Source organism: Protopterus annectens, chromosome 8.part0 (assembly GCF_019279795.1).
Source record: "Protopterus annectens isolate FY-2018-M chromosome 8.part0, PAN1.0, whole genome shotgun sequence".
In the NCBI taxonomy this organism is placed as follows: Eukaryota; Metazoa; Chordata; order Ceratodontiformes; family Protopteridae; genus Protopterus; species Protopterus annectens.
Window position 1 is genome coordinate 1,697,925,966 of NC_056741.1, and position 12,628 is coordinate 1,697,938,593.

At 45.2% G+C, this 12,628-nt stretch overlaps 1 protein-coding gene across 1 annotated transcript in view; it reads right to left on the reverse strand.

The window, feature by feature from the left end:
- Positions 1 to 320: 320 nt before the first annotated feature.
- The window catches only part of PLA2G15 (phospholipase A2 group XV), a gene marked incomplete at its 5' end in the record, with an annotated part of 2,054,678 nt that continues 2,042,370 nt past the window's right edge, over positions 321 to 12,628 (reverse strand). Inside the window, one exon of the mRNA XM_044079504.1 lies at positions 321 to 1,391. Within this exon, the coding sequence (XP_043935439.1) occupies positions 880 to 1,391 (512 nt within the window). The remainder of the gene's footprint in view (positions 1,392 to 12,628) is intronic.

The following is a 12,628-nucleotide window of genomic DNA, read 5'->3' on the forward strand; positions in this document are numbered from 1 at the left end:
AGAAAAAAAGGGATGCAAAAAAGTTACTTTAAAAAAAAAAAAAGTGTCTACAGACTAACAGAACAGACTGCCCAAACGGTTGGTTAAAGTCTGAAATTATGACCATCCGGATTTAGGTGGGCATCTACAAAGTATGGGAAATGCTGAGTGACTTAAATGAAGTAAACAGATCCTAATTGTTCAATGGAATTATGACAACTTATACTTTCAGAATTAAAAAGCGTCTACAAAAAGGATGACCTCGCATTACTTAAACTGACAAGGTAATGCTAAAATGCACCTTCTTCACCTCAACACTTCAAGGAACATATCCTCTTGTCTCAATTATGGACACATTTATTTATTTTTATCAATTCCTCTGGAACAATCAGAGATAAGGCACACAGTGTTTGTTTATGGGATGTCAAACGTAAACAGTACCAACAAAGACGCAGGACATTCATCAGAAAAGTAATAGGAAATGCAGTTAGTAATACAGATACCAGCTTTGTGATGCACTGACTTGAAATCCTGGACAATGAAGGACACCTTGAATGGCCAGTGCAATGAAAACAGATGCGTCTGTCTACACTTTTCTAGCAGCAGTGTACATACATACTCTCCATATTCTTTCCTTGGTATGTGCAAACAATACCTACTTGCTCTTCCACATCCTCTTGGCATGGCCTCATTATAAAACAGATGCTTCCAGTGTGTCACTGCTGCAATAAATGGACTGCATACTTCAGTACAGACTACAGCCAGCACACAGTGCAACAAAATTAGTATCCCCCCTCCAACCTTCCTCCCCCAAAGTGTGTTCATTTTTCTGTGCACTGCCAACACATTGGTAACACTGCTCCTGATAAGTGAAGTCTAAGAATGGCACTACAGATACATCTACAAGTTAAAGAGAATGCTCTTAATATAATCAATTACTGTCACATTGGAAAGCATCTGTATATGTTCATTTCCTGGTAGTTCCAGCATCTTTACAGCCTGCTTTTGCTTGTTTATCCACCTCCTGCACTGCAAAGCACTTACAAGATTCACAGTGCCATCACCCTCTCCATCAAAAGTCTTGGGTTCTTTATCAGGAAAGGAATCATAATAGAAGAATTCAGGTGTAGCCACACCTGTGCCATAAAGACAGTGTATTGCCACACCAGGTGGAGTCAACTGGTACACCAAAGATTCGGTGTTTTGTCTCATAAACCAGCCATCTTCAAAATGTAAGTCTTGGTAGAATTTCTGGTAGTCTTGAACAGTGTAGTTGGTTGTTGGAGTGGACAAGAAGACCTTATCTAATGGCCAAGTGTTATTGTAGGGCAGAAGCCAGTTGGTACTCACTGCTGTACGCTGCTGTGTTCGGATTTTCAGTGTGCTGATTACTGGAATACGATTATTATCTCCTATGGAAATAAAAAAAAATATTGCACAAATTATGAAAACTGGTTTGGTTTACAATGGTTCACCTACTTACTTTAATTAAACTCCTTCAACTGTGTAAGTGGGCTAACTGGAATTATAAGTTATGTACTTACCATAACTTGGTATCTGTGCTGTCCACTTTCATTCATCCTCACGATTGGGTCATGGATCCAATGTGGCTGCATTTCTACAGACTACGCTCCAATTCTTGAGCTCCTCCCTCTTCCTATAATGCTCTACCCTTGCCAGACCTTCTAAGATTGAGTTTGCTGCCCAAGAGTTTATAGAAGAAAAAGTGGTACCACTGCATAAGGAAGGACAGAGAGACCAGGTGAGATGGGGATCAGAGGTTCCCAATAATTCCTGAGATCTCCGAGGAGCCACAAAGGAGGGGGATGGCTGGGAGGGAAGGTGAGGATGAATGAAAGTGGAAAGCATAGATACCAAGTTATGAAAATAAAAAAGAAGTTACTAAGCTACTGGCCCTGAGGCCCTTACAAGCCTAGACAAAAATTTAGCCCATGTTCCAGTAAGTCAGCACCCTATGCTACTGCCCAGCAGGGACACAGGTGGAATCCCAGGGGTGTATTTTCTGTACTCCATATCTAGGTTGCGCTTAAAAAGGATTAATGAGGAACTCTGCTTGATGTGGAGAGGGAGTCTATTCCACAAAAGGGGGAGTCTCTGGGACACAAATCTGTCCCGCCAACAAGTCCTATCGATGTCAGAGACCAGGTTGAGGTTGTGTGTATGGGTGACTCTTGTGGAGAATGACTTGCGGATATGCAGCAGTCTCATCAAGGTGGGGTCTGAAATTGCTTTGTATGCCAGAGGTCACCATTGAGGAGTCTGTAGGAGATTGAGTACAAGGACAGAACTTTTAGCCTATCTGTGCAGGGTAGATGTTTGAGGCCCTGGATTCTTCTTGTGAGGCACCACTGTGGTCTCTCCACCTACTGCATGCGTTTTGTGAGGTACATGCATAAAAGGGCATTGTACTCAATAACAGGTCTTATAAGGGAAGAATACAGGGATGTTATGACCACCTTGTCTCTGGATGAGATACTCTTACTAATGAGGTGGGCCATGTCGAAAGCTTTCCATACATCAGAGGCAATATGGTGGTCAAAAGTCAGTTTGCTATCAACCTAGGTGCCCAGGTCCCTCAAAACTGACTGCATGCTTGGGACCTTATCATCAATGTGATCATTTGTAGTGGCATAACTCTCCCCAAAGGGTATGATGATGCATTTTTTGGCATTCAGTTTGAGGCCATGTTACTGGCACCAGTCATTTGTTTGGGTGAGACCCTCTTGGAAGATTGTCCACATTACTAGGGGAATTGATGACAGCACCCAGCTTGCAGTCATCTGCAAACTTGGTCAGCCATAGTTCACTCTGACCTGCACCTCAGAAAAGTATATCCCAAACAGCAGAGGCCCCAAGATTGATCCCTGAGGCACACCGCTCATTACGTGTCGAGTGTTTGAGGTGGCTTCCCCATCAGTGATCCAGTTTGCTGCCCATATTTTAATATATGGATTGATGCCTAGGTGAGAGTTTACCTATTATACCCGAATGGGGAATAGTATCAAAGGCTTTGGCCAGCTCAAGATAAGCCGTGTGCACAGCCTTCCCCTCATCCATGGCATTGGTGACTGTCTCAAAGTAGTCGACCAAATTTAACAGCCATGACCGCCCCTTGACAAAACCAAACTGTGTGGGATTGAGTGTCTGGAGGTTGCCAATGTCCTTGTAAATGAGGTCCACGATAATCCGCTCCATGGTCTTGCAGATCAGGCTAGTTAGTCTGATGGGTCTATAATTTCCTGGATCGGTGGATGCTCCACCTTTGTGCAAACGGATGACAGTGGCTGTCCTCCACTCAGTTGGGACGAAGCCAGTACTCGGGGTTTGGTTGAAAAGAGTGCCTAATGGTGCTGCAAGTTACTGCCTGAGTTCATGTAGGATGCAGCCTGGGATACTGTCAGGTCCCATGGAATCTGTATTTTTTGTCTTTGAGAGGGCAGTGATGACCTGCTCCCTAGAGGTAACAGGAGGGGTGCAGGTACTGGGTATGTCATGTTTTACTGATGGGAGGACAGAGGGTTGAAGTTTTCACTGAATCTGATTGCCAGTAGGATGGCTATATCTATAGTGTTTCTGTATGTGGTATCCATGACCACCAGTTCTGAGCAGATATGGGTGCTTCCCTTGAGACTGTGGACATATGTGGACTTCAAAAGTGACCGCTTTGTGGCCAGATCTTACCAGGAATGATGACACTGTAGGGATGCTGAAGTGGTTAATCATGTTGGTTAATACTAAGTCCAAGATATTTTCACCTTTTGTACGGGTGTCGACCATCTGGTCCAAGGCATTTACATTAACGAAATCAAGGAATCTCTGGGTATTTCTGTTTTGGTATGAGTACTTCATCCAATCTATTGTTGGACAGTTAAAGTTGCCCAGGATGAGGGTAAAGGGTTGAATCTTGATAGATTCGAAGGGGTTCAGATAGGAGTGGGCATCTTGAGTCAAAGTTGGAGGCCTATAGCTAGCTATGATTTGAGTAGTGGTCTTGTTAATTGTTAAATGCACCTGGAGTGTTTCCTGTGCAACATATTGGTTGACCAGCTTGGAGGCGTGCGTGTCTTTTATATATATTGTAACTCCACCTCCTTTTGCTCTGCTGCCCATGGTTTGGGGTCTGAATGTATGATAGGATGAGTAACCTGGTATGGTTGTGGTGCTCTCTGCAGCTGTGAACCAGGTTTCTGTGACTGCACAAATGTCAGCATCTTCCAGGGTTAAGAATGCTTGCAATGAGTGCAGTTTCACATTTAGACCCCTAGCATTTAGCAGCATGACCTTTAATTTAGGTTTTCATTAAATTTTTATGCTGGTAGTTTTGACCTCATGGCATTGCCTAAAAAATGCACTATGCGGGAGGCAAGAACCCTTGCCAGGAGCCTGAAGCTCAAGGGGTGAAAGATGCAGGCCATCTCTGGCAAAGCGTCGCGGTTTGTCAATCATGACTTATAAAGTCTGACGTCCCTTTCATTCTTCCTCACAATGCGGTCCGAGTCCCATCTACAAAACCCCTTGGGTGGCCTCAAGGAAGGATATGCCACAGTACAGCATAACCAAAGGAAGCCTGGTTCCTGGAAATAATTTCCAATTTGTAATCAGCCACAAAGGTATGAGCTGTTGACCAGGTGGCTGTGGCACAAATATCAACTCTGGACGAAAAGGCAGATGACGTAGCCACAGACCTAGTTGAATGGGTATGGGCTAGTAGGATGGGGTAATTAAAGGCCATTCCTGGAGTAAATAGAGAAGCAGTCTGTAATCCATTAGCAAGAATAACTTTCAAAACTACTTGGTCCAGGCGTGTACGTGAAAAAGACGCAAATAACTGATCAGTCTTCCTAAACGGTTTTTGCCCTGTGAAGGTAAAAACGTAGCTGTCTATGAACATCTAAAAAGTGCAGCAACTGCTCCCCCTTGTTGGAAAAATTGGGAAAGAAAACTGACAACTGAATGGACTGATTCAAGTTAACCTCAGTGGCCACTTTAGGCATAAAGGAAGGATTGGTATTAAGGGAAACTATCTTTATGAAAAATAATGTAAGGTGGTTTGGAAGACAGAGCCTGAAGTTCAGAAATCATTTTGGCTGTTGTAATGGCCACCAAAAACAGAGTTTTCCAAGAAAGGAACTTCATCTCACAGTTGCTGGATGGTTCAAAGGGTTTTTGAGTTAAACCTTGGAGAACAATGCTAAGTTCCCATGGAGGAAAAGGATCTTTAACCAGGGGTCAGAGCAGAAAAATATCCTTCAGGAAGGCCTTACATAACCTAGATGCAGCAGGAGAACCGAACAGATTCCCAGAATGAAAACTGGAAATAGCAGCCAACTGATATTTAATAGAACTAGCACCCTTCTGAAAAAGAGAGGCTAGTAAAGACAGGACAGCCGACAGAGGAGCTGAAAAGGGATCAATGTTCTCCTTGGACACCCAGTATGCATTCTTCTTCCACTTGCTTCTACAAGTCTTTTTGGTAGAGGGTTTCTGGGAAGCCAACACAATGTCTCGAAAAGGGGAAGTAAGCCTGGACCTCTGTACAGTTACTGGAACTGGATACACCAAGCAGTCAGTTTGAGGGTGTGCAGATTCAGATAACCCTCTGATGGGTGAAAAAGAAGGTCCCATCTGGGTTCCAGTATCCAATGCAAGACATTTCAGATGAGACTAAACAAAGTGGAACCAAATCTGACGAGGCCAATAGGGGCAATGAGGATTACTGAAGTCTTCAGCCATTTTGCTTTCTATAGAAACTTGGGGGTCAAGGGTAGATGAGAATGAGTGTAGAGGAGACCGGGAGGCCAATCTTGAACTAGAGCATCCCTCGGGGGTAGTGTCTGTGGTTACCATTGCTATGGGGGAAAGGACAGGGAATGGCCTGCTGATCACCAGGTCATTGGAAAGACGCCACCAATGAAAATGCGTCTTGCAAATGGGAGTCAAACTGATACGGAGAGAGCGAGGCTGGTAGAGAATAGACCACTGAACAGGCAGGGTCCAGTGAAGCACTCGCATAAAAAAAAACTTGCTAACGGGACCAGAGTAATGGCAGCTACCATGGACGCAACAGCTTGAAATACTAGTCTTGTTGGTGGAAACAGAAGATCCAAAATAATGCAAACAAGTTCCGTTAGGGTTTGTATGCAGTGAGGTGGTAGCGATGCTCTTTGCTATGGTGTGTCTAGTACAGCCCCAGTGAATTCCAGAATATGTACTGCAGACAGATTTGATTTCAGCAGGTTTATGGTGATACCCAAAGAATGGAAGATCTGTCACAGGTAATCTCTGACCTGGATAAGATGATGCCTTCTTGAAGCAGTCAGAAGCCAGTTATCCAGATATGGAAACACCCAGAATCCTTTGAGACTCAGTTGAGCTGTGACTACTGCCGTGCATTTGGTAAACACCCAGGGGACTCTGGTGAGACCAAAGGGATGAGCCCTAAACTGATAATGACCAACTCCCAACCTGAAATGCAGATGACTTCTGGAGCATATGTTTTGATGTGATAGTATGTGTCCTGTAAGTCAATTAAGCAAATCCAAACACCATTTCACATCAGCGTTAAAATGGACTGGACTGGAACCATTCAGAACTTAACTTTCTTTACAAACAAATTCAGGTTCTTCAGATTCAGGATGGGTCTTAAGTCCCCAGTTTTCTTTGGCACTAGAAAGAAGCAGGAATAAGTTCCAATATCTTTTTGCTTGGTCGGGACCTCTTGGATGACTCGTTTCTGCAGTAGTTTTTGAATCTCTGGAACTGCATACTCCCTCTGACTGGGTGGATCATTGGGGAGTTTCTTTTGTTTTTGGTGGTTGAAGGGAATATAACCACCTCTGGATACAATTCTTAGTACCCAGCTGTTTTTTTAGAGTGGTCCAGGCATTTGGGTGCAAAGAAAAACGACCCCAGACTGCCTCCAGAACTGAGAAATCGGGCAGCACATTGGGAATGCTGAAAGGGCTTATTAGAGAAAGGAACTCTGAAGCCCTGATTTTGCAGTCCCCCTCTGCCCCTAGGGTTATCTCTTCCATTAAAACATTCCTCTCTGCCTCTGGAGAAAGAATCTATGTGTTGATCCTAAAAAGACCCTTGGGATTTTTGGAACCAGGTTTTCTTGTCACTTCACACTAAGTACACTGAGAGGTAGAAATCTAGACTCCAACAGCAGACAGTATCTTCCCTTCTTGCTCACTGTAGGTAAGGGTATCTTTAAAGGAAGGCCCACACAAGAACAGCCATTGAAGGGGGCATTAACGAACGACTCCTTAAAGGGCTCTGCAAAGTCACAAAGCCTCATCCAGCCATGTCTTCTAATTGCAAGACCTGAGCCGGCTGATCATGAGGCACCCTTCATGGAATGGGAGAGGAGTCTCATGGAGGAATTAGATAGGGAGGAAAGAGTAGCCAGTCGGGGAGACATTTTCTCTTAGTCCTCTACTGAAGTGGTCTCTGCTAGAGAGCCAGACTGCTCTTTGACCAGATTTCTCTGCAACCGGGTAAAGTGTGCCAAATAATTTAACCCTCTCAGGGAGAAGGTGGCGGAGGTATAAACATGCTTCCCAAATTTGTCCCTCACTCTGGACTCCCTATTCAGCGGATGGACAGAGGAGCTCTGCTCTGCCAGATACTTCCAGGTAGCTGCCGCCACAACCATGGAATCAACTGGTATACCCTTTATCTAATGTGGTCAGTCTTTGGGGGGGGGGGCAAAAACATGTCCGGTCGTTTTGGGACAGGTTCTATCATTGGCTCCTTCCAGGCCTGGTGAGACACAAAGTTGAGTTTGTCCGCCGGAGGGGTCACCCAAGATGTAGATGGGTCTGGCCCTGAAGGCTTCCAAAAACACAGCCTCCTCAGGGAAAGGAGTTTGGGCTGACCAACCACCTTTCTGCTTCAATCTCCAAAATGTCTCCAAAGGAGATGTCCTCTGTTGGAGATTGGGGGTATTCTCCCTCATCAAGGTCCATGTCCTCAGTGAGAGACTCCAATGGGGAGCTTATGTGCCTCCTCTTGCACATCTTATGAGGGGATCCCTCCATGGGAGGCTCAGGAGAGTTCTCGGAAGAAGAAGGGGCTATCTCTAGGGGGAGTGTTTTGAGGCCCTTTGGGGCAGGCTGACCCTGGTCAGGTATGACAGACTCAAAACTCTGATCCAACGAGGGACGATGGGGAGGATTATATTTCTGAGAGGCTGGATCTCTAAAAGAGAAAACCTTTTCCACAATCTGGAAAGCTGAAGGACCTGGAGAGTCCTTTCCCAACTCCTGTGATGCCAAAGCAACTAAAGGAAAAAAGGCAGGAACACCCACTCACTGGCCTCCAGTCGGGAACGGATCTGAGCTGTTGACCACCTAAGCCCCAAGAGGAAAGGGCAGCTCTGATAAAAGTCAGACCTGAGCCCCCCCCCCCACTGTTCTGAGAGTGACCTCCTGAATCAGAAACCCACTTTCCGATCTGAAGACACTAGAGCCAAAGCAGTCAAGGTAACTGTCAGAGTTTTGGATGAAAGCCTCCTTGGATCCGACACAGACACTCAGGTGTCTAATATCCTAGGACTCCGAAACCGATGGTCAGATTGGGGAAGGAGACTGCATGGTCGTAGAAACACTCACTGATCCCACAGGAGATGGAGAGGGGGCAAGACCCCCATCTGGATCTGAGTCTTGAGGATCTTCTGTATTATCCTATCCATGTCAAATTCTGACAAGCTCCTAGAAGACCTCGAGGAAGCTACTCAGGCCAGTATGGAATGCCTGGAAGGTGTCTGCAGGAGGCTGGAAGGAAAAGTTGGTGACTCGAGTCTACACAATCGCTCCGGAGTCTGGCTCCATGCTCTCAGATCTGAAGACTGTGGATCTGCTGCCGAAGTAGGCAGTCTCTGAGACCTCTTAAAAGCAGAGCCACCTGTAGGATGCAAACAGTGCTTCAGATCCACTGAAATAGATATGGGCCGAGGATCCTGAAATGTCGGATCTTAGGGCCTAGGAAATTTTGATGGTGGCGCTGACACTTGCGTGGACATTTCATGTGGTCCCAAGACCCTGTCACAACTTTGGAGGGGGGATGAGCCCCTGGAGAAACAGAATCAGTAGGTAAAAGTCCTTTGAAAATTAATTTCTTTTTATGGTCGGCTATGGCCCTGGGTTTGAATCCCTTGCAAATAGCATGCACTGATTGTAAATGTTCTGGGCCAAGACAATAAAAAACTACTGTGCATGTCAGAATGTGGAATCTTGTGCCCACATTCTGAACAATGCTTAAAACCTGTCGACTTCTCTGACATAGTGACTGCAACAAGCACCAGTCACACACATGTGCAGGAACACAGAGAAAACAGGCCGAATTGAAGAATGGCACACACACACACACACACACACACACACACACACACACACACACACACACACACACACACACACAACTATACCAAAAAGCTGCAACTAAAAACAGTTAAGCAGGAATGGCCAAAGGGCCGGAAGAAAACAGAGAGGGGACAGGCACCACAAAAAGCCCCTAACGCCTGTGAAAGACTAGTGGAAAGGGAGGAAAGTAAGAAAAGAAAAACAATAAATTTCCACTTAGCTGGAAAAAAATGAAGAAAATCCCACAAAAAACCTCTGATGCTAGAGACTGCAAGGAAACCACATCTGTCACTGCTGGCAGCAAACGAGATCTGGGAAGGAAGGGTATGGACAGAGCAATACAGGAAGAGGGAGAGGCTTAAGACTTGGAGCCTAGTCTGTAAAAATGCGGCAGTCTGATCAGAGGGTCGGATTTGTGACCCAATCATGAGGAGGAACGAAAGGGCCAACATCAGATCTGCTTTCACATGATTTAGGCAAATGTAGAAAAAAGAAGCAGGGCTACATGCTTCCAGTGGAGTTATACTATTAAATGAGATATAAATATGCACTTAAAGTAGCTGCAATCCTTAAACAGAGAGACAAAAGTAAGATACAGAGAATTCTTAAGGATACTACAGCAAAACATATATAAACATAGAAAAAAAGACATTAATGTTTATGGACTAGACTAAATATTATGACAGCAGTAGCATAAGTATTTTAACACTAGTAGAACCATATTATCAGTGCCGGCCTTAGCTGAAACGGCACCCTAGGCAAAGTACTGCTGTGGCGCCCCATAAGCCCCACCCACACCATACTCAAACCACACCCTATTTGAGCCACACCCACATATTGGCCACTCCCACAAATCTCACTCCAGATCTTTCAAGGTTTAAACGCATGAAAAAAACAGTTGTACTCTGAATACACAAGCCTTGTAGTACTAGATTTGCTACATGCATTTTTTTCTGTATTTGTCATGTTAATGCACTAGCTTATACTTCTAAGTGTGCCTTGACTTGTATTTCTTTATAGGTTCATAGGTTTATACTAGGCTATCTGCACTAAGGCATTTATAAGCCTAGCCCAAATTATTGTGGCTTACGCCACCCCTTATATGAAAAAATACTGTGCCCATTAGTTTGTTGTGCCTCTGTCCAGCAGTGACACAGAGATGATTCCTGGGGTAAACCTACGATCTCCCATCCACAGGTCTAGATTTCTCTTGAACAGAGTCAGCGAGGTGCTCTGCCTCACATGGACCGGGATTTTATTCCACAGCATAGGGAGTCTCTGAGTGATAAATCTATCCCTCCAGCACGTCCTATTTATATCCGTGCTAAGGTTTAAGTCGCTTGCTCTAGTGGTTTTGGTGGATTTGGATTTTTGAGGTGGAGCATGTCCATTAATTCCGGGTTGGACATGGCCTTGTATGTCAGGCACATGTCACCTCTGAGCAGACGGTATGCGACTGAATAGAGCTGGAGTTTCTTCAATCTGGCAGCATATGACAGATTTTGGAGTCCCTTTATCCTTTTGGTGAGGAACTTTTGGGGTCTCTCCAATTGCTGCAGATGTCGGGTGAGATACATCCCGAATGGGGCATTGTACTCTATCATTGGTCTGATAAGTGAAGAGTACAGGGGAACAATGACCTCACTAGATCTGGATGTGAATCCCTTCATGATCAGGTGGGCAATGTAGAAGGTCTTTCTAACCACTTTAGCAATGTGAGTGTCAAAAGAAAGGCCACTGTCAACCTGGGTCCCCAGGTCCCTGATAACCTCTTCTGTGCTTAGTGGATTGCCACCTATATGGTAGCTTGGGGTTACCTTGTTTTTCCCGAAGGGTATGACTATACATTTTTGGCGTTTAACTTCAGGCCATGGCTCTGGCACCAGCTATCTGTTTCCGTGAGTCCCTTCTGAAGGATATCCGTGTCGATGCACTTTCCACTATGGCCCAGTTTGCAGTCGTCTGCAAACTTTGTCAGCCAAAGTCCTCCCATGTTGGCCTGTACTTCTGAGAAGTAGATGCCAAACAATAGGGGCCAAGGACCGAGCCCTGTGGGACACCACTTGTGACCGACTTGGAGTCTGACACAGCGCCAGCAACTCTAACCCTGTGGGTTCTGTCCTTAAGCCAGTTTGCAACCCATCTTGTGACATATGGGTTTACATTTAAGCTGGTAAGTTTTTCTACAATACCCGAGTGGGGTATTGTGTCGAAAGCCTTTGCAAGGTCAAGGTAGGCTGTATGGACTGCCTTTCCCTCATCAATGGCCTTGGTGACTGTTTCAAGAAGTCAACCAAGTTCAAAAGGCATGATCTTCCCTTGACAAAGCCAAACTGGGTCGGGTCCAATGTCTGCAAGTCCCCTATATCTTTGTTTATGAGCTCCATTATGATCCTCTCCATAGCTTTGCAGACTAGACTTGTTAAGCTTATGGGGCGGTAATTACCAGGGTCCGTAGAGGCACCGCCTTTGTGGAGTGGGACCACAGTTGCCGTACGCCACTCCTTGGGCACGTATCCTGTGGTAAGGCTGAGATTAAACAGCTGCCTTATGTGCGGGTTTAATTCCTCATTTAGCTCGTGTAGCACACAGCCGGGGACACCATCCGGTCCCATTGATGCTGTGTTTTTAACTTTAGAGAGAGCAGCTTTCACCTGCGCATTTGAGATGTCCGGGAGGCTACACTCGGCTGGGATAGTTATCTCTCCTTTAGGGGAGAGGGTGAAGTTTGCACTGAACCTGTCTGCCAGTATGTTGGCAATGTCTGTGGGTTCAGTGATTTTTGTATCATTTTGGACTAATTCTGAGCATATCTGGGAGTTTCCACCCAGGTTCCTAACATAGCTGAAAAAGGCCTTATGATTGTCCTTTGAATCCATGGCAATTTTTCTCTCAAAATTGGCCTTAGTTGATTTTATGAGTGCTCGTATTTTTTTACTAATAATGATCAGGGGTGACTTCCCTTTTATGGATTTTGTTCTATCATGTAATAGCGTTCTCCTCTTATTGTAAAGTTTGTTAATGGCTGGGGTCCACCAGACTGGACGCTTTGCCCTTTGTGGAAAGAGTCTTGGTTTTATTTGGGATTGCCTGATCCATGCAGTCCTGGAGGTGTTCATAGAAGGCATTTGTAAGGGCTTCCGCAGCTTGGGTTGTGGTTTCCTCTGGCTCAGGGGCCTTGAAGGATACCACACCAGTCTTGAGTAGTGTGAAGTTTGCTTTAGAGAAGTTCTTCACTATGGTCTTTTGCTTGGGGTGGGCGG